Source organism: Sinocyclocheilus rhinocerous, unplaced genomic scaffold (genome assembly GCF_001515625.1).
Source record: "Sinocyclocheilus rhinocerous isolate Xijiao unplaced genomic scaffold, SAMN03320098_v1.1 scaffold1677, whole genome shotgun sequence".
In the NCBI taxonomy this organism is placed as follows: Eukaryota; Metazoa; Chordata; class Actinopteri; order Cypriniformes; family Cyprinidae; genus Sinocyclocheilus; species Sinocyclocheilus rhinocerous.
Window position 1 is genome coordinate 56,728 of NW_015646345.1, and position 22,952 is coordinate 79,679.

The 22,952-nt window shown below is 35.5% G+C and overlaps 1 protein-coding gene across 1 annotated transcript in view; it reads right to left on the reverse strand.

Moving 5' to 3' along the window:
- LOC107707325 (unconventional myosin-VI-like) overlaps window positions 1-22,952 on the reverse strand; it is a 50,065-nt gene that overhangs the window by 11,836 nt on the left and 15,277 nt on the right. The window contains exons 2-20 of the mRNA XM_016511312.1: window positions 18,775-18,898; window positions 13,430-13,499; window positions 13,248-13,321; window positions 11,475-11,604; window positions 11,193-11,298; window positions 10,996-11,051; window positions 10,791-10,888; window positions 10,503-10,667; window positions 10,149-10,229; window positions 6,972-7,152; window positions 6,446-6,590; window positions 6,201-6,358; window positions 5,926-6,017; window positions 5,242-5,314; window positions 4,953-5,080; window positions 4,774-4,869; window positions 3,578-3,748; window positions 1,674-1,712; window positions 1,453-1,546 (exon numbers count right to left, since the gene is read on the reverse strand). Of these exons, the coding sequence (XP_016366798.1) occupies window positions 1,453-1,546; window positions 1,674-1,712; window positions 3,578-3,748; window positions 4,774-4,869; window positions 4,953-5,080; window positions 5,242-5,314; window positions 5,926-6,017; window positions 6,201-6,358; window positions 6,446-6,590; window positions 6,972-7,152; window positions 10,149-10,229; window positions 10,503-10,667; window positions 10,791-10,888; window positions 10,996-11,051; window positions 11,193-11,298; window positions 11,475-11,604; window positions 13,248-13,321; window positions 13,430-13,499; window positions 18,775-18,891 (2,074 nt within the window). The 5' untranslated portion in view covers window positions 18,892-18,898. The remainder of the gene's footprint in view (window positions 1-1,452; window positions 1,547-1,673; window positions 1,713-3,577; window positions 3,749-4,773; window positions 4,870-4,952; window positions 5,081-5,241; window positions 5,315-5,925; window positions 6,018-6,200; window positions 6,359-6,445; window positions 6,591-6,971; window positions 7,153-10,148; window positions 10,230-10,502; window positions 10,668-10,790; window positions 10,889-10,995; window positions 11,052-11,192; window positions 11,299-11,474; window positions 11,605-13,247; window positions 13,322-13,429; window positions 13,500-18,774; window positions 18,899-22,952) is intronic.

The window sequence follows — 22,952 nt, forward strand, 5'->3', positions numbered from 1 at the left end:
TGCAATGCAATGCAATACTATGACTGAGAGATTATTAAATAAACATTCTTAAAAATTTGAACAGAATATAAAAAAAAATTACGCATGGATAATTAAGTAAACCTAAGTGGCGTGAAAAGTGTTCATTTTGAAATATTACGGACTACATTTTTTTTCTTACGTTTACTTCAGTATCAAAACCAGTATAGATTTCACAGCAAAAACATGTGAACCACGACGTGAAGGGGTTTTTACAATTATACTAAAAGTACAAGTTATTGATCAGATGATAAAAGGCATGTAGAAGATTGTGAACAACAGGTTTTTCAGCAGATATGGTACAGTAGGCTTTATAGGGATAAATAATGGGCTTGACCTTCCCTCTCTCACCATAACATAATAAATGTCACATTAACATTTTTCATGTTGTCTATTAATTAATATGAGGTCATAAATAACTCATAATACTATGCACTCATAATAAACAGCTACTGAAATAGTTCTAGGTGGCTTTTCGCATGTCAGACCTCAGGACTAGTGATCGACCGATATTGATATTTTATAACCGATACCGATACCAATTATTTGCGTTTATGTGCCCGATAACCGATATGCAGAACCGATATTTATTTACTGTTATAAAGTAAATAAATGACTGAGTGAAGTAAGTCCATACTTCACTTTGGTTTTTCCTCCTTTCAGTCATCTTAAAAAAAGTGTTGAAAATTACCAGTCTTTCATGTCAAATTGAATCTTCATATTACAATAAAAAAACATTTAATTTAAAACATCAGCAGCAACACTAATATTAACAATAAGCTAAATAAATGTAGAAGGTCTAATGTTTTCAAATGGAGAAAATAAATAAATAAAAGGAGTCATATCAACTTCATTTTAAACTACAGTTTTAGTAGGTTTATAAGATGTTTAATTGGTTGCATATTATTTAATTCACGCAAAGTTACGTCTTTATTGGGACAGGACTTGACGGATTATCTTACGTGACTCCGTGAGTTCGTCTCTATTTCTTCGAGCCAAGCTGCATAAACTGCATATCAGGCATTTATGTAATACATCTAATTTGTGCATTGATGGCTGTTATGTTAAATAAAGTTTACTAACTACAGTAAATCAAGTACCTGTGCACGCCGTTGTTGTTGTCTCCTCTCCCCTCAGACGCCGTGGTGCAATGGCAATCATGCGCACAATTCTCAAAACATCCACAAGATGGCGGCGTTTATCGGTGAATCCGATATTACAAAACCGATATCCGATTATTGTAAAATGCTTAAATATCGGGAAAAATATCGGTAAATCGATATATTGGTCGATCTCTACTCAGGACACCTCCATTTGAGCTTGAACTTGAAAGTGCAAATCAAAATCTTGAAGGAAACAATGTAATGATGCTGGCAGCTCTGTGTAATGTGATATGTGTGCACTGTGTGTGTGTGTGTGTGTGTGTGTCTTAACCTGAGCACTGTAGTTGAGACAGAATCTGAGCGCCCTCAAACTGATGGCTGACCATCTTCAGATTGGGCTTCATACATCGGACAAAACTTGAACCCTGAAACACACGAGCAGCACAAATCATGGCTTGCTGTAATTCAGAAAAACAGGACTGTTTCAGCTAATGTATGCGGTAACATTTAGCTAAAACTGAAAACAATAACAAGTTGGGCTTGATGACTCACAGTACTGTGCAGCTTTTCCAGAAGAATATTCAGCTGTGTCTGTGAGAGAAAAATACGAAAAATTTAACAACTTCGGGGTTTGAAATGTAAGACTTTAAGTCTTTTACAAGTAACATTGATAATGCATGTCTATAGAGTAAAAACCCCTACAATCTCAAAATAAATCATGTACAGTATCTCAGATTCTTTTACTTAATTAAACTGCAAACCAGGGTGGCTGTAAGACATGCTTTATTCAATGTGAACTGAAAGTGTTTTATGTATTGTACTAATTAGTGCTGTCAATCGATTAAAAAAATAACCAATTAATCACATTTTTTCTGAAATTAATCACCATTAATCGCAATTAATCCCACCTAACATTAAAGTTTTTAAATATACTTTTATATTGCAATAATTGTTTAATGGCATCTTTTTTATGACTGAAGGTGAGTTTCACTGATACCAATACTACTGATGTCTCTAGGAAATTGTTTTTCCCCCTAATATTGAACCACTGACTATAGCCATTCAACATTACAGTAGAATTGAGAGCTATCAATTTTAACATTTATTAGACTTAAAAAAACAACAACTTCTAATTTAAGTGAACCTGAAACAAACTTCACATAAACCCATTATAATTTAGCTACCTGTGCCCTTCAGCCAGTAGAAAATATACAGAAATTGAATAAAGTCATCAAACACTAAATTCTAAATTAAATATAGATGAATCATTAAAGCTACAAAAGTTACTGATTTCCTGTTTTTTTTTCTTTTGTTCTTTGATGAACAGACATCACAGCAGCTGGTTATTAGGCTGCTTTAAGAGCTGCTGCTGCTCAACATGACGCGGATCTGACATGCATCATAGTTTCTCATAACTCTTTACCTTTTCTGGCCTACTTCAGCTCTTAAAGTCTCTACCAATGAGCTGAGGAGGTGAATCGGGTGTGTTAGATGAGGGAGACAGTGCTGCTGCTCCAGGACAGTTTGAAAAACCACTGCATTTCAGAGATATGTTCCTAAATCTGACAAATACTTACATGCAAAGCTTTAAAGCAGCTTTAATCGCTTTTTTGGTAACTTCATGACTTAACTGACGACATAACTACGACACTGCATGCTCATAGTTTCTTTTGCGCTTTGATATGAAATGATAATGATAATGAATTGAAGAGCACGTGCTACGAGCACAGTATAACAGCAGACAGGACAGGAAAAGTGGTTTTTACTGACATACGGCCTGACAGCATCTCATCTGACCGCAGTTCTACTGAAGCTCCTCAGCACCTGTAGATTTTCTGCACTTGTTTTACTAGCGCCTGGCGCTGAGGTGAAGTTGGAGTGCGTGTCTGAAAAGTCTCCCATTTGATGTGATCGTAAAGACGTTCTGCGTCTCAATAAACGCAATTATTGTCAAGAAAAATAGAGACAGAAGCAGCAGTTAAATATTTTTAACGCGTTAATCAGAAAAAATTAATTGCATGCATTAACGCGCCAATTTTAACAGCACTAGTACTAATATATCAATACGTATGATTTATAGGCCTATCGAAATTGGATTTTGACGATACATTAATAATGTTTTTAAAGAAAGGCTCTAAAAAGATTATTGTGGTGATGCCCGCAAATTCAATATATTCATTGATTGTGAACGGCTCTGAAACTGCGTGAATGCGCAATAGTGCTGCATTTTGACTTTGAATGAGCAGTGCTCACGTTAATTTAATTATATAACACTTTCCTGAAGTTTAATAATAACAGTAGGCCGTATGGCAATCCCTGTTTTCCTCTTCTTAAATGGGAATGAAGACCTTTGTTGTACCATTTAACATATCTTTTCAAAACTTTTTAAGAAACTGCAGGAACCCTGCAAATTTTTCCCTCAAATGACAGTCAGACTAAGTGATTTTGAGGCTGACCTTGAATTTGTTGCCTACACTGATGAAGCTCAGTTTGCCGGCCTTCTGCTTGGTGTCTTTGGAGTGGTTGGAGTTCTCGAAGAGCTCTCCGATGAATTTATCCTTCGACTCGCTCACCAGACTCGCCAAGGACATGTGAAGAGCGTCGTTATTCTTCTCCACAAACTGAGTCTGAAAGAGAGAGGGGAAAATGGTCTAAATCACATAGAACTGAACTTAAATTCCTTTTTCTGGAATTGAATTTAAGCTTTAGTTCAAAATGCGGCACTTACAGCGATTACAAAACCTTGAATAAATGAACACACAAAAGGGTGTGCATTACAGTGGATTTAGGGATTTCTGGAGAGTGCATAAAATCAAATTATTGTAAAATCTCAGTAACACAAGTAATATAGTTCATTTGTCAACTACAGTGCAATCATATTGAACTTGTGGTCACATGTGCCTCAACAATAACTGACTAACCCCATCCTGTGTTTAATAGTTTGCCATGTTGAGATTATTGACTCGGCTGTTTAACTGAACTGTTAACGCCCCCTTGTGTCAGATCCAAAATCTACCAACATTTGTTGCTCTGCACACTTAATAAAAAAACTCCAGTTTGCTGTTATTGTCTTCTTGCATTATTGACAAACTATTTTCCTGTTTGACACTGTAAAGCTTCTTTGACACAACTAGTATTGTATAAAGAGCTATATAAATAAAGGTGACTTGACTCGACCAACAGTCCTATCAAATGGATATTAGACAATTTGTTTTTCATTATTGTTTTTAATCACCTATTTCATTATGGAAAGGGTTATTATATTTTTATATTTCAGTTTTATTTATTTTTTTGTTTAATTATTTTCAGCAGTGGATTTGTTGTGTTTCATGTACCCATTTTTATTGAATTTTTATACATTTTTACAGCAGTTTAAGTATTAAAAGATAAAGAGTAAATTGAGGAATCAACAGAATATTAACGGTTATTTATATCAATTTACCACCAAGCTAATTTAACTGAGAAATGAGCAAAAATTGAGGGAAAACTGATAAATCCTTGCCTGGCGAGGGAGATTAGTGTTATTTCGACTAAAGCAGAAGTACTGATGCCCAATTTATGAATGAACGCTCAATCAATCAAGAAGTTGGCAAAACAAATATTGAAGATCTGAAAATGTTTTGGTTTCTCCCTGAATGGATAGTGTGTGTACCGTTTCATAGCACACTGCTCCAGCAAAGTGTCTTATGATGAAGCCCTCGTCGTCTCTGACGTTCCTGTGCACTGTCAGCTTGGACTTCCTGGGAACCTGTGGGACGAAAGATTTGAAAAATACAGCCACTAAACCAGAGTGTGCCGCTGAAACGAGATGTAGAGTAAAGCATGACTCACAGTAAGGCGGAAATGGTCCTTGTGTTTGCTGTGGATGGTGTCAGTGAAGTGCTGGTCGCTGGGTTGAGGTAGCCGGTTCTCTTCATCCAAGATATCCAAGATGCCAACTAACTTCGCTTCCACCAAGTCTGAACAAAAGAAGACACAAAGGCAGATTCATACAATCATCAAGCACATTTAGGCTGCCAGAAGTATCTGCATTCTGGTGTATTAAAAGGCAGAAGAGTGCAGATGTAATTTTTGTACCCCATATGCCCAATGAAATCAGTGTAGTGTAAAAGAGACAGACCTATACAGTCCTGATTATCAACGTAATGGACCTCATTGACTCCAAGACCTTCTCTCTGATACAATTCCTGCTCCTGTTGACCACACACAAAACAACAGACAAAACATCAGTCCAGTTCATTCCTTACAATGGACAATTTCGACTCAAATCAGCCTAACATTTTTTATCACTGCAGCATCAAAACATCTCTGTTTTGGATGATTGTGTAAAAACTTGTCCTTGCAAGAACTGTTTTTTACAGCAAAATGCATTTAACTTGTGGCAAATACATAATATTGTGTAAAAAATGCAAAGACAACAATGAATCAATAATTTTTTGTATTGGTTAATATATCTTTATTGAATGGCTGTATCATATCTATTGAATTTGTTTCTGTAATATCTGAATTTCATGGTGTTTTTGTGTTGTTTAATTTGATAAGTGAATAGTTGATTCCTACTGTATGTTGATAATGAGTTGAGTTGATAAATGCTCAAGAGCATTTTTGATTATTAGCAACAAAAAAAAAAGATTTTTCAGGACTCTTTGTTCAATAGAAAGTTCAAAAGAACAGTATTTATTTGCAATAGAAATCTTTTGCAATACAAATGTTTTTGCTGTCACTTTTGATCAATTTAAAGTGTAAAATATTAAAAATCTTTATGTATGTACTTATGTAAAACATGTTACAGAAAATCACTCGCCTCTTTGAGAATGCGCTCATTGAAGAACTGCTGGAGTTTCTCATTACAGTAGTTAATGCAGAACTGCTCAAAACTGTTGTGCTCGAAATACTCTGAGGAAGACAAAATGAGGTTTGGCATAAGCAGGAGTCAGGGTTGACTGGTTGGTTAGCTTAAGTGTTAGTTAACAGCTGGCCCCTGCTGACAATCTGAATGACCAGTCACATGACATTAATGGCTCAGGTGACTCAAAACTGTGTTGAACTGAGTATTCACGAGCATAGACCGTCTTGTACCAAAGCCAGCGATGTCCAGCACACCGATGAAGTGAGAGGACGAGTCGAAGGGGAAGCACTGGTTGATCCTGGTGACCACGTGATCAAAGAGACGGCTGTAGATGGCTTTAGCCAGAGCATCACGAGCACTGCTGGCCTGCTCCACCTTCAGAGGAACCCTACAGAAGACGACAAAGTGCATGGTTATCCACTAGACTCCAGCATCTCCACTCAACCACTCATCAGAAGGCGTGAGTGGCTCTTACTTGATGGCTGTGCCTTTAGCGCCCCCTGCAGTGGTGTGCATGACTCTGGTGGTCAGACTGACCCTCAGATCTTCCTCATCCAGACCCAACAGCTCCGCACAGAACTCTAACGACTGACCGCACGTCTTCTTCAAGACACAGCCACCTGAAACACACAAACACACGTGAGAGTAAATAAAAACATATTTTTTCCTCATTTTCATCAAGATGTGGTATATAATTAAAGGGGTCATATGATGCTGCTAAAAAGAACATTATTTTGTGTATTTGGTGTAATGAAATGTGTTTATGCGGTTTAAGGTTAAAAAAACACATTATTTTCCACATACTGTACATTATTGTTTCTACTCTATGCCCCAGGAACAATTTAAATCGCATCATATGACCCCTTTAAGATAATGGCTAATGTCAACTTTTGTTTATTGTGAGGGAACGTCTTTAAATGAATAAGCACATAAGTAAGAGGATTTTAACTGTTAGCACCAAACCTGTGTGTTTTTAATAACTCTAATAGCTCTCCGTTTACCTGAGGTGCTTCCAGCCTCTTCGAAATCAATGTTTCCGAGGTGCAAAACCCCAGCCACCACCCTGAACATGTTGAACTTCTCTGTGTCACCCAGACCGATCTTCTTCATGGCCACACACATTCTGTTAAAGTCGGCATGATCATCCAGCAGAGGGTCTTTCAGAGGGCCCGCCTTCAGATGCTGAGGAGCAACGGGCAAGTCAAGAAACCTGTGAGTTTATCCAGGAGCCTGACTGCTAATAAAACTCAGCACAGCAAGTGCAATCAATTTATTTCAATGTTTTGTGACTCAGTACTATGCAGCAGAACACCAATACCATATCTCTTGAACATTTCATTTCAAAACCACTGGCATTAATAGGGAATTGCTCCTCACGTTCCTGTTCTGACACAGGAAAATGCTTGTGTGAGGATAATGCATGGCTATATCTTTGATTTTATACAAATGTCAGTAATTGGTGTAGCTGAAACGGCCACATCATTTTGACTAAGCAGTGTATCAAGCAGCTTCATCAATCACTCAAATGTATCCACAACGCTTCATCATGAAACTCATGACTGTCTTTGCCCTTGTCAACTGAGGGAAGTTGTCTGAGATGCAGTTGTTCAGTTTCTCTAATGGGACTGCAGACAGCCTAAATTACATTAGTTTCCTGCTTTCTTATGCTTTGAGGCCTTGTAGTTGCATGCCGTCACATTCGCTGTTGTTCTGCAAAAATTCACAGACAAAATCCAACAGGGATTTTAGAACCGTGATCGCACTTTTAGTCTCCTGGTTGAAATGTACAAAACCTGTCATTAGCATATATAATCATGCTTATATTTTTATTAACTTTACTGAAAGATATAAAAAGATGTAAAATTTCAGGTCATAGAAGTTCATCTGAGAATAAAGGAAACTGGCAGGTGCATGTAGGTTTTCTACAGTCTTTGATGTCTGATACTCCACCCTCTTTTATTGTAAAGTGCAAAAAGGCACCTGTTGTCCTCAACATTTTCCCATGTGAATTTTATGCAGTGTGTAGTTGTTTTATGTTATTCTTGACCCTGGTGTCGTCCACATATCTGAACATCAAGATGCCGCACAAACCAGATATCATTTCTTGAATTATCCAAGTGCAGCAGTGGTGCGTTGGAATGATTCCTCACGGTTCATTTCTCATCCTAAACTGCAGTCTGGTTGTGGCTGTTGTCTTGCAGAGTGTGAATTGTGAGCTCAGGTGTGATACATTCAGTGACAGCCACAGATTATTACTACTATCATGACTTTCACAAAACTCCCAACCCCTCATGACAATCAGGAGTCTGATGAAACTGTGGATATTTTTAAATGACATGATGAACCTGAGCCAAAACGAGTGTCAATAAATGGATAAGTTGCTGGCATTTTGGATTTGTGTCTTCTGTTCAAAAACATTTGAAAGGAACCTAATGGACTTATTTTGGTAGACAAATGCAGCTGCTAGAGAGAAATGTGTCTTCTGAGAGGAGCAGATAATGCTAATGGACACAAAAAACAGCAAGTATAGCAAGGGTGTCACAGTAACCTCAATTTTATATATCTTTAACCTGGATTTTAAAAGTGCACTAGACGTGCACCCTGCTGTAATACTACTACTACTATTTTGTGGCAAACCATAAAAAGGAATATTAAGAGAAAAATATCCCATTACCTTAGAAAAAACCAAGACAAGTCAAAACAGCGGCAATTTCGCTCCCAAGAATTGAAAGTTCCCATTTTTTTACAAGATCTGGGTCAAACATATTCTTAAAGCTTTTAAGTGCTACATGGAAATGGCAATAAAATGTTACAAAATTGGATATAGTTTTACACAGAAAGAATTCATATATAACCAGCGTAACCCAGATTGTTGCTTTTTTTTTTTTTTTATCAAAATTATTGAACCCAGAATATTCCTTTAGGTTTGTTAACTACGGGAACAAAAAACAATGAGATGAAATTAAATTAAAATTAAATTGAAATAAAATAAAATAAAATAAAATAAAATAAAATAATAGTATAACAAACCAAACCATGGTAAGTATAACAAACCAGCACATATCATTGTCCAGTAAGAAATACATTGGACCCAGGTCATGTATTTATATCACAAAAGGAGAGAAAAAAGCAAAGCCCCTCTGACTGCTCACATATTCACCTTCTCATCCTTTGATGTATCAGACACACACAAACAGACACACAACCACAGACAATGATGTTACAAATGATTAGTGCAGTGATTAGATTAGTATGAACATAATCATGCATCAGTTATACACAATTTGATATATAAGGTCATTAACAAAAGGCCTCATATCTGGGAATTAATATCAAGGCGTAGACCAGCAACCAAACACAAGTGTAGACGCTTGTAAAGGACAAGCTGAATCAGAGCGCTGAGGCTTATCATGCCAAACCAATAAATCCAGAATCACGTCCCCCACTGTCCCTCGACTGACCCTTCATCAAAAACTCTTCTTCTACCATCACACCAATGACCTACTGCCCCATTACTCTAAAACTTTGACAAAGTGTCGATGAATATTGAAAACTAAATATTTTAAATTTAAATATATATATATATATATATATATATTATAATATTTAATTTAAGTAAATTAATTAATTAATTATATTTGCCAAAAAATTTAAGGGGGTCTGAATACTTTCCGTACCCACTGTATAACCATACTTCCCCAGCTGATTGATTACATTAAGAATTGCAAACATTTTTGCATTACCAGTTTTCTGAAATGTTGTTTAAATGCAAATGAGACATTATGTAATTAAATATGTGCCAATTTGTTTCATTTTGTTGACAGATTAGAGATTTTTTCCGGGGATTTTGTTCTCTCTTTTTATCACTCCATTAATCAGAAAACACCGTCAACATCCAGGGAAAAAAAATAAAATCACCATATTTTTAGAAATAAAATCAGCCGAATGATATATGAACAAATCCCTCTGTAAAAATTGCTAAATTGACCAGTGCATGATACAACACTGTTTTTGCCTGTAGTGTCTTGCCTGCTTTCATTATCAAGTCTTCCCCATCCAAACACACATGAAAAGAAACATTTCAGTTTTTTTGTTAGAGTGTGTAAAAGGGAGGGTAAGTGAGTTCTCCGCAAAGAACCTGTGGAGATGCTTTAAGCTGTTAAAAATAAATGTATTACCTCTGGACTCTTGCGGTTTTGAGGTATCAGCTTGTCTGAATCCTTGGTAGAAAAGTACCTTTTGCATCCTCGACTTAAATACTGGATTGAACAGAAAACGTATACAAGAAATGATTAGAAACATCAAAGAACACCTGACAGACAGTCAAGAATTACACTATTTAAATAGTATAATTAAACCTTTTTCACCACTTGGCATGATCAACCTGAATTGTAACAGGTCAAAATAACTGCTTGTTAATGTCTTTATAGACACTGTGAAATCCCTCACTGGCTATTCTACAGAAGAGAAAGTGTAGTGTAAGTGTGTTTGTCAGACTGATGTGGGCTCTGTGAGACGCAGAGTTCACAAACCCTGAAGCAGTCTGGAGAGCTGAGGTGGAACTTCTCCTTGATGTCTTCAGGAGCTCCAGCGCACAGCCTGTAGAAGATGTGATAGTTCCTCTCCTCCTGGCCCTGCGTGCAGATACGGGACTTCTCCAGCAGGTAATGGGACACGAAACCACCTACTACTGCATTCTGGAAAATCACACATCTGCATCACTGCACAAAATTGTACATCATTTTAAAAAGCATTGCAGCTTTTGGTTTGTAGTGAGACTTTTATATATATACACATGTAAAAAAAAAAAAAAAAAACACCTTTTCATTAAAGTGAATCTCCACAAATTTCCCAAAGCGACTGCTGTTGTTGTTTCGGACAGTTTTGGCATTGCCAAATGCCTCGAGCAGTGGGTTTGCTAGAATCCAGTGACAAAAAAAAAAAAGTTGTTTTCTATAACTTCCATTGGTTATGGCATAGTGGGGCACAAATTTATATTAGTACAGTAAAGGCCTTCAAACGTACCTTCAACTATTCTTTCATCAATGTCTTGACCTGTGCCATAAGATGTAGTTAAGTACCTGTGAGAGGGAAGAGTAACCCAATAAAACCCATCACATATCAAATAAAGAATAAAGGATTACGCAGAAGTGCATAGTGCATTATTATTCACTTTTTATGAATCATACTGTATGTGTTATATAAACGAGACCTTTCTATACCTGAGAACAAACTTGGTGTTTTCGGTTTTTCCGGCTCCTGACTCTCCCGACACAATGATGGACTGACTCATCTTCAGCACCTTCATGTCACGATAAGCTTTATCCGCTACATCCAACAAATAAAAACTATGAGCATATACATAGAATATTCACATTTACACAAGCTAATAGTATATATATTTGAACATCACTGAGAAGCCTTAATTTCACTAAATTTAGCATATTCGTAGGCCCACCCGCACAGATAATTCGTCCCATGCCTGTTCTCGCAGCCTTGCTTACCAATTGCATAGACGTGAGGAGGCAGCGTGCCCAGCGAGCGGCCCCGGTACTGTTTAATCGTCTCTGGAGAATACAGCTTGGGAATCTCAAAATATGGATTCACAGCGATCAGGATGTTGGCAACAAATGTCTGCAACACAAAGTAACATGAGCAGACGGGAAAGCAACCAATGAATGCATTTTCATTTTATTTGGCAGACAACCACTTTCAGACATTAAGAGTATTAAGGAATTGCTGCTAGTTATTTTTCAAAGAAATAATTAAAAATGGCAAGTACTTAAAGGATTTTTTTTTTTTTTTAAATTCCATTTATTTAATGAGGCTTTCGTCTTCATTCTGATATCAGGACTGTTGCATCATCTTGTCATTTTTAACTTTAAAAATCAAAATGAATTTTAATTTAGAAATTAAAAACATTTCATCATAGAAGAGAAGGCCCTGAGTGCATGAATAGCAATTTTAATGTGCACTATTGTTCAAATGTTTGAGGTCAGTTTATGTTTTTGAAAGAAATCTGCATTAATTTGATCAAAAATCTTTTAAAATTGCAATAACATTTCACAATATTACTATATTTGCGGTTTTGTATTTTAATATATTTTATTGCTGTGATCAAAGCATCATTACTCCAGTCTTCAGTGTCACATGATCCTTCAGAAATCAGTCTGATATGCTGATTTGCTGCTCGAGAAACATTTCTGATTATTATTATCAATAAGCTGTGAAAACAGTTGTGCTGCTTAATATTTTTGTTTGAAATGAATTTTTTTTCAGGATTCTTTGATGCAAAGACAGTTCAAAAGAACATCATTTATTTGAAATAGATTTTGTAACAATGTAAAAATATTTGTGACTTTTGTTCAATTTGATGCATCCCTTTATCAAATTGTTTTAAAAAGTGATCATTTCCTTTTGAAAAAAAATGGTAACACTTTACAATAAGGTTGCATTTGTTAACATTAGTTAACCACATTAATTAACAAACTAACAATAAAAAAATACTTCTAGCATTTATTAATCTTAGTTAATGTGGATTCCAACATTTACTAATACATTATTAAAATCAAAAGTTGCATCTATAAATTTTATTTAATAGACCTGAGCTAACATGGACGAGCAATGAGCTGTTGCATTTTTATTAACTAACATTAACAAAGATTAATAAATACTGTAACAAATGCATTGCTCATTGTTAGTTAATGCATTAAATATAGTTAACAAATGGAACCTTATTGTAAAGTGTTACCAAAACTCTTTTGAACAGTAGTGTACTTTTAAATAAACATAAATAAATAAATAAAAAACATAGCATACATTGGCCCATTTATGTAAATGTACCATTTTTTAATACAATTACTAAATTTACTATAAAGCAAGGCTGAAGTGGTCATCTGGTGACAATAAAGACCTAGGCGTACTTGGGCCTGGGTTTTTAGTTTTCTGCATTCTGCGCCATATTACACATTTTCAAGTATACTCTATCGACCACAAGTCTAGATGAAGTATGTGCACTACATAGTGAACTCTTCCATTTGAGTGATCAATCACTTGCACATGCACTGCTGTTTATGTACAAATCCATATAAACAGACAAATCAGGCAGCGCACAGACATCAGCGGACTGGGCTGATTATGAAAATTACTTCTCACGCACTGTCTCTGTGAACAAGCGAAATACTCTTTGTGTTTAAGACATGGGTTTGCCATGTAGAGTGCAGGGGACATACAGAATAGTGTCTTCATCACAACAGAGCGACAGAGAATATACTCACATAAATCTTATCTTTACTGTAGCGCACACGGACATTATTTAGTAGCGTGGCTTCATTCAAGTACATCAATGAGCCTGTAAGACACACACACACACACACACACACAAAATCATTAGTCAGTGCTGTCATTTCATTTTATCCAACATAACCGACATGAACATCTCAAACACAAGAACACTTACAGTTGTCCTCCACATGTTTGCTGACATCATCTTCAGCAGGGAAGACTTGATTGACAGAAGCTTGAAAGTTCTGAAACACAATGACTTTAATGTTAACCGCACATAGGCTAAAAGCATGACAACTGGTGTTAGTTACGTGCTTAAGCTTGAAGGGAGACTTCACCCACAAATTCAAATTCTGTCATCATTTACTCATCCTCATATCTTTCCAAAAAAAACAAAAAAAACTTGTTCATCTTAAAAACACAAATGAAGATATTTGTAATGAAATATGAGAGATTTGTCGCTCCACTGAAAGTGCTCTGCTTCAGTTTTAACAGTGAAAGATGTAAGCAGCTAAGTGGTAATATTTGACAACTGTTTTATGACAGCAATGTTAAATGACACGAATAGCCAGTGCTCCAAACTACTCGATTTTTTTTTGTTAAATTTCACCATTTTGAATTAAAGGTCCCATATTGTCAAAACTGAAATTTCCTGGCTTTTTTCATGATAACTGAGGTCTAGGGGCTATTTAACTACCATATAAGTTTCAAAACAGTCAGTCCACAGTAAAATGCACACAATATGCTATCATCATTATAAGCCCCACAAAAAACAGGTCCCCCAATGTTAAAGACATGACGGCCTTGATTTCATGCCCTCTACGCAAATGTGTTGATCAATGTTTATATGTAATAAATGCCTAAATTAAATCTGCTCATCATATAAAGCAAACGTGTCTCTTCAGAAGAATTTGATTAAACCACTTGATTCATTTAGTTAACGTTTATGTCCTCTTTATGAACTTTTTGATGAATCAAAGTTTTGGTTGCATGGCCTGTCAATAGAGGGACAGAAATCTCTCAGGTTTCATTAAAAATATCAAAAAAAGACTTACGGGTTTGGAACAAAATGAGGGTGAGTAACATTTTTAATTTTTGGGCGAACTGACCCCTTAAAGGGGTCATATGATGCGATTTCAAGTGTTCCTTTCTCTTTGGAGTGTTACAAGCTCTTGGTGCATAAAGAAGATCTGTAAAGTTGCAAAGACTAAAGTCTCAAATCCAAAGAGATATTCTTTATAAAAGTTAAGAGTCAACCACGCCTACCTAAAACGGCTCGTTCTAACACGCCCCCACATATCTACATCACTATGTGGAAATATTAGCATAATGCAGCCCAAATGTGCACGCAAAGAAAGAAGCCGTGGTTTCAGGAACAGCAGTAGTGTTGATGCAGCATGTCAGGGAGACGCTGTGTTTCAGTGCGGACCTACAATAATGTACAGTATTTGAAAAATAATGTGTTTTTTGAACATTAAAGCATGTCAACATATTCTGTTACACCAAATACACCAAATAATGATCTTTAAAATAGCATCATATGACCCCTTTAATACGTGGGATTAGAGATTGGATTGCTCAAAAGCAGTATAGATGCTTCCCATAGCAAACACATCAAATGCAACAGTAAAGGCTGCCACTCTATGTATTCCACTTCCATGCTTCTGTTCTAATATCAGACAGTAGTGTACTCCACACACACACACTTGTAGCGTGTGAACAGACGGCCTATTGTGCTTTCACAGCCCGGCGACATCACACTGCACACAAATCACATGGGCTAGATGTAATGCTGCAAACAACAATCTTTCTTGTAGTTGACACACACACACACACACACAGTTATTGCTACTGTAATCTTGGTCAAGCTCCAGAGAGGGCCAGACTCCATATGGACAACAGGATGTGTTTACAGTGGCTCTGAAAACAGAAGCATTCATCAGAAGAGTTTAAATCATTCTGCAAAGAATCTGTGAAGTGCAACAAATGTTTTTGACAGAAACAGAACAGGACATGAAATGTGAGTACTTTCATTATTAGATCATATTAGTAGTTTGTCTTGCCGTGTTTTCTGCAGAATTGTGGCTCCCGTTCACCCTTCCCCATTAATTTTTAACGATGACCATCTTGAAATTAAGTTTTGTGTACTTAAGGTTCATGAAACATAAATCAAACAAACTTTTAATCATTACTAACTGACTGTTTGTTTGTTCAATTGTTCAGTTTAACAAAATTTTTATTTCGGTCCTCACAGACAGCTTTTCACAACAAATAAAAAATAAATAAAAATAAATCATAACTGAAAAAGGTGTAGGCCGAAGCCTTTGGTTATTATGCCTACCCTTTATACATATTTATCTAATAGGCATCACTTTTCCACTGATTACAAACATACATAATTACAAAAGTACACATTTCAGATATTATTACAATAGTTTAAGTATTACAAACACAAATTATTCATATTGAGTTATATAATTATTTATCACCTAGTTTTTAGACATTTTCTTAAATGTACGAAGTGAATTACATCATTTTAATTCCTTATCATGCAAAAAAATAAAAAATCAGCCAACACTTTTTCACACCACTGTATATATAATATAATTATGTATCACCTTGTTTTGAAACATTTTCTTAAATTTACAAAGTGAATGACATATTTTTAATTCCTTATCACAATTATTCCATAAGTTTACCCCATTGACAGATATACATCTATTTCTTATAGTAGTTCTTGCCCTTATTTTTTTAAACATATACATTCCTCTCAGTTTATACTGGCTTTCTCTTATTTCGAACAACCTCTGGATACAATTTAGAAGTAAATTATTATATACTTTATTATATTATTTACATAATTTATGATCTATTGTAACACCCAGAAATTTATTTTCATACACTCTTTCTATTTCCTCATTATTAATGCTAATTTTCGTTTTGTTATTACTTTGTCGATTACTAAATATTATGAACTTTGTTTTACTTAAATTCAATGAAAGTCTATTATCATCAAACCATTTTTAAAGACCATCAGTTCAATTTCCACTGTATTCAGAAGCTGTTCCAAATTATTCCCTGTACAATATAAATTTGTGCCATCAGCAAACAAAACCATTTTTAATATTTTAGACACTTTACAAATATCATTTACATACAGTACAAACAATTTGGGGCCTAGCACCGGGCCTTGTGGAACACCACAAGTGATTTTCATTAGATCTGATTTAACAATTTCTTTGTACAAATTGATATCTGTCATCAAGGTAACTTTTTAACCGAGAAAAGGCTTTTCCTCTTATACCATATCTCTCCAGTTTAATCATTAATCAGCCATAATCAATTGTGTCAAAAGCTTTTTTTAAAGGCACAATATGTAACTTTTCGCTGCTAGAGGTCGCATTTTCAAAACAATAACAAAGGCAAAGCTTGACGATGCTATGAAGGAGAGTGGAATGATGGGAGATGTCATTTTCACCATCCAGAAATGTCAGAATCATGTTCACGGATGAAAAAAAATAAAAATAAAAATAAAATGTTATTACCTGTACCTTCCAAAGTTTAAGCACTCTAAAAAAAAAACTCCCCTTATAATCAGTAAAGCTATCTATACACTGTTTGATGAATGAATCAACATCATACGTACATCTGCACTTTGTTGTTTATGATGAGAGAATTCGCGAGAGAGCAGAATTCAGTCAGTGAGCGCGCACAATCAACAAAACTCCGGCGTTTCAGCGATGATTAATCTGAACACCTCTGATTGGCCGCTGCGTTCATAAGCTCAACAGACTCGTGTGTGATTGGTTATAATGCACAACACTGTAAAAACACGTAAAAAGAATCATCACTTTTCATTTCATTTTCATTTTATTTGCGACAGCCGTAATGGATTTAGTTTAACTATACAGCAGCATTTTCGTCCACGTGTGTTGCCATAGTTTCTAAAAGCGGAAACCGATAGCGCGGATATTACGTCTTTGATAGGCGACAATGAACAGGGATGAGCTAGTGCTGGGCGGTATGACCAAAAATTTACATCACGGTATTTTTCAAAATTATACCGGTTTCACGGTACATGACGGTATTTTTTTTTTATGCATGACCGGGTGTTAACCATATTTTCTCCTGATTGAGAGAGGAAATACTGCAGTATATTGACTTAGAATGCCCTATTTTACTGTCATAATGAGTGAATATTGTCAAAAGTCCCCTCACCACAGTGCAACAGTGAAAAGCGTTCCGAACGTTGTTTAAGCGACATACTATTACGGTATTGCGGTATTAAAAAAATTCATATCATAACAAAAATAAACACCGGTATTTGGTATGAACCGGTATACCGCCCAGCACAAGGATGAGCCATTATTTAAAACTGACATTTCTCTGGATTTACAAATCCTTGGGAACTCTTGGGATAATGTAAGTGCACAACTGCATGAAATACTGTATATAACACTGTGCAAGTGGTTTTTGGATATTTTATTACGAAAATCTTACATATTGTGCCTTTAAATCTAGGAACACCCACACAGTATATTCTTTATTATCCATTGAAGGAGGTGAAAGCAATTGTCATATCTTCATAACTCACTGTGCATTTTTTCCCACTGAAATCTGAAATAAAACCAGTGGGGAATAACTGCACTACATTAAAACTGAGAAATACAGATTTTTATATGACTGCCATTCACTGTTTCATTAATATCTCTCAATAAACCCTATTCTACAGTTTAAACCCTCTGATGTCAGAATAATGATTTTACAGCTTGTTAGGCCATCGAAAAAAACAAACAAATATGCAGGTCTAAATGATCAGCCAACACATTTTAAGAGCATGGTCCTTTTGTAGATACTTAACATGAGTTTTTGCATTAATGCAGTAATAACGGAGCAACAGAACTACTTGGGTACTATAAAAGGGATTGTTCACCAAAAAAATAAAATCCGGTCTTCGTTTACTCATGTTGTTCAGAAACTCTATGACTTTCTTTCTTCTGTGGAACATAACAGAAGATATTTCAAGAAATGTCTCAGTGTTTGTTTGTTTGTTTTTTGTACATTCGATGGAAGTTACAAACAGGTACCAGCATTCAAAAATATTGAAATTATCTTCTTTTGTGATCAGCAGAAGAAAAATCATACAGTCTTGGGACGAAATGAGGGCGAGTAAATGATGACATTTTTTTTTTTTTTATACCATATTTGGTTGAACTATCCCTTTAAACCAGATGTGTTATTACACTGGCTATAAACATGATGACAGTTTAACCAACTTCAACTTGTTCAGCAAGATTCTCTTCAAATTGTTGATCTGCCATAACAGTACCTGCCCTATAAAAGAAAACTGAGCATAGAAGGCCATTCATGTGAGCCCTTGTCCATTGAATTATTAATTGGCATTCTGACACATATTAAATGCAAAAATCTATAAATACAGCTTGTGTAACTTGTACTTGCATGCACTATGTTTCAGCCTTAAATGTGACACTGTGTATTCTTGCAGAAGCTCCTCCTCACCTTCCCTCTCTGGTTGAGAGGCTCGATGGTCAGACTATCGGCACTGATGTCAATGATTCTGCCCAGCTGGAACCCATCCGTAGGGTGAGGCGCCCACACCGGCTTTCCATCATCCATTTCACCGCTGAGGAAGAAACACAGCAGAATGAATGAAATGCCAATAGAAGAAGAACAGAGGATGACTGGGCTCTACAATACTGACAATCACTGAAAACGTTAGCTTGATGCACTGATGTAGATGGAGATGTGTTCATATGTTTGATGTATTTGTTTTACTGCCTAAGTTAGAAATATCAATGTTTAATGAGAATATATCAGGAAAAATAGTATATATACACAAACATTGAAATGTAAATTTTTGTGGTGAAATTGTAACACACACACATATATATATACATACATATATATATATATATATACATTTTAAAAATTATTTAAATTTTTTGCAAATATAACAATTACATTCTAAAATTGTGTAGTGTTTGTAGTCATACAACTGACTGTGCCTCATCAATTAAATAAAAAAAATAAAGTAATAAAATAAAAAATAAAAAATCTGAGCTTTCGGTAACTGATGTAAAATTATATAATACAAAATTATCAATTATATTAATTAATAATATTAATTACAAATTATCCTAGTTTTTGTTTACATAATTTTTCTTTAAATAACGTCACTCTTTTCTGGTGTCTGATGGTACTTGTTTTCAATACAACATTGAAATATTATATGCAATCTATAAATGTTAGTTAATTTCTCTAACAGGTTGGAACAAATTGCTATGTGACCTTTCAAAGAAATGGTCATGTTTGTCTGCTGATGTCTCACAGTAAACCAACAAAACAAAGCCTATAACCATTCACTTTAAAATTCATATGGTGAATACAACGGCAAAATGCTGCACAATGTAGCACTACTAGGCTAAATTCAAATCTCAAAGGGGTGTTTCTCAGCTGATTTATTTCATTTAGTCATTTATTTTTTTATTTATTTAAATTTCCTGTAAAATGAAAATTATCATTAGTATGGCCAAACTTCACAACAATCACATTTAGTCCACTGTGTAATTGTAAATAAACATTTGATGCAATTCAACAACTTGGCAGCTAGACATATTAAGGGAGGCTTCATTAGAAAGACTAATGACTACTGAGGGAAAGATAAATGGAGCAAAACACAGAGAGGTGCTTTATCCAGATCACATAACTCAGACTCCAGAATGAACACAAATCTGTCTGCAGGACAACAAGTCAAAGTACAGCCAATACAACAATGGAGTGACTGTGGTGCAAGTCTCCAAGTCTCCACGTCTGAATGCATCTGAACACATTTTAAAAACACCTTGTCACCCTATGCATTTTTGCATCAGTTCTGCATTGGACTGATGCAACATTTATATAGTGCTTTACTACGTACATCTGTATACTCAAAGCAGTAACACTTTAGTTTAGGGACCAGTTCTCACTATTAACTAGTTGCTTATTAGCATGCATATTACTAGCATATTCGTACTTATAAAGCACATATTAATACCTTATTCTGCATGACCATATTTTAGGTCTCTTAATCCCCTAAATTTAACAACTACCTTACTGACTATTAATAAGCAGCAAATTAGGAGATTATTGAGGCAAAAGTTGTAGTTAACAGTAGGGCTGTGCAATTAATCGCATGTGATTGTCATGCGCATCTCGTCAGTAAAGCCGTTTCCGTGATTAGTAGTAAATCTCCATCACCTGCTTTCAGATGGAGCGGCATTTACTACAAAGAGCCGTAGTTCACTGACAATTAGGCAATATCGCGTTCATAATCAAATGCGATTAAATCTGCGATAATGAACGCGATATTGCCTAATTGTCAGTGAACTACGGCTCTGTGTAGTAAAAGCCACTCCATCTGAAAGCAGGTGATGGAGATTTACTACTAATCACGGAAACGGCTTTACTGACGAGATGCGCATGTCAATCGCATGCAATTAATTGCACAGCCCTATAGTTAGTTAATAGTGAGAACTGGTTCCCAAACTAAAGTGTGACCGAATCTGCAATTTCTTGGTTTGAATTTTGGCTACCAAATACGATTAACGTTTTATTCATGGTTAGTGTTGTCAAAAGACCCGGTATTTCGGTACCAAGTCGGTACTAAAAAAATGAAGTACAACGTAAGCCTTATGAAGCAATGGACTACTTGCACATTCTACTCAGTACAGCTCGGGAGTTTCATGTCAGTGTTTAGCACACATACAGACAGTTTCTCTTGAAAACGCAGATTATTACTACGTTTTATTGCTGACAATTTTTTTAAAACAATTAATCATATTCTCTGCGTTAAATATGAATCATCTTCAACCTGCTGAAATGTATATATTTCCCTTACAAATGTGCATTCTGAATAATAAATAAATATATTTCCCCACTAACATAGTGCAGTCCAGCACTGTCTTCTTATTAACAGTATTTTTCTCTTCTCTGATTTCATACCTGTTGAATTTACAGTTTTAAATGAATTTGAATGATAAACACCCTAAGGAAAATTAACCATAGTTTTGTAGTAACCATGCTGATTACCATTTATATAACCACAATTTTACTATAAATACCATGGTTAAACTATGGTTAGATTTGCAAAACCTGGGTAAATTTGTGGTTACTATGGTTTAACTACAATTGCAATTTTTTGGGGGGGGTTTTTTGTAGTAAAACTATGACTAATTTTGCGTTGGTGCTCTTATTCCAGTGTTTAAAATGGCTGAATGAATGTGTGGTAACTGCCTTACAGAAATTTTACTAAGTTAATCATTTAATAAATTTTAAACAGTTTGAATATTCATATTTTGGCATTACATGCAGTGAAATGATTGTGAATGAAAAATGACACAGAAAAGTGACTAACATATTTAATATAGATAAATAAAGGTTCATTCTGATCTTATTCATCAGATCTCACACACACACTGTATCATCGCCATTACTAGTTAAGAGCACTGACACCCTGTGGTGAAACAATCACGTATGTTTACCAGCCACAGCTTTCTCAGATCGTCTTATGTTGGATTAAAACTAGGGATGCACGATATTATTGGAACGTTATGGGAATTGGCCAATAATAAAGGCTTAAAGTGTAAACATTTTGAAAAAAAATGTTGCTGATATATTATGCAGATATAGCTCACATGTGCTCAGGGTGTGCTAGCGATTAGGGCTGCACGATAAATCGAAATGGAATCGAGATCGCGATTCGACAGAAGCTGCGATTGTCATGCGTATCTTTCAGTGAAGCACGGTTCTGTGATCAGCAGTAAATCTCCATCCAAAGGTCAGAGGGCGCTCTCGCGCTGAAACTAGAAGATATCGCATTCGATTAATCATGCAGCCCTACTAGCGATAGATCACGTCTGCAGTGTGGTCATTCTTGAAGCGAACTTTTGCCTGAATGGTGATTAGATTCACTGTTTTGGATTGCCACATTTAATCTGAGAATGCAAGTACAGAATGACGCATCCAGTGTGCGATAGTCAATAATCACAAGCGCGTGCAGCAGCAACAGCCTTTTGCTTAAGATCATCTATTAATGTTAAATCCACAAATAAAATGTCAAGGTTTCAACTGTTTTCTCTGTATTGACTTGGAGGTGCTGTATGATCCAGATATCGACAGACATAATGAAATCAGGTCTGCATATGTAAAATTCTGTGTAGATTCTGTGATTCCAGTTAAACAGGTTAAACATTTTTCAAATAACAAGCCTTATATCAACCAAGGAGGTTAAAGAGTGTATAACTCAGAAACGCTTGGCTTTTAAACAACGGGACCCTGAACTTTTAAAACCGTCTCAGAAAACTTATTCATAAAAAAGAGAAACTCGTAAGAATTACAGAGATTTAACTGATAGTGATTGGAGTAAAAATCCAAAAAAGTTGTGGTCTAAGGTAAGGTGTATAACTAATATGATACCTAAAAGGTTAAGTATGCAGGTTGTAAATGAGGAGACATTGGCAAATGAGCTTTATGATTTTTACTGTAGGTTTGATGTTAATTGTTATGACTGTAGTGATGTACTGGGGGCTATTAGGATTGACGATTCTGTATCTAAACCTCAAATGTGTTTGACTGAAGTTAAGGTTTTTAAAGATCTTGACATTAAAAAGGCAACTGGGCCGGATGATCTTTCTACTTTT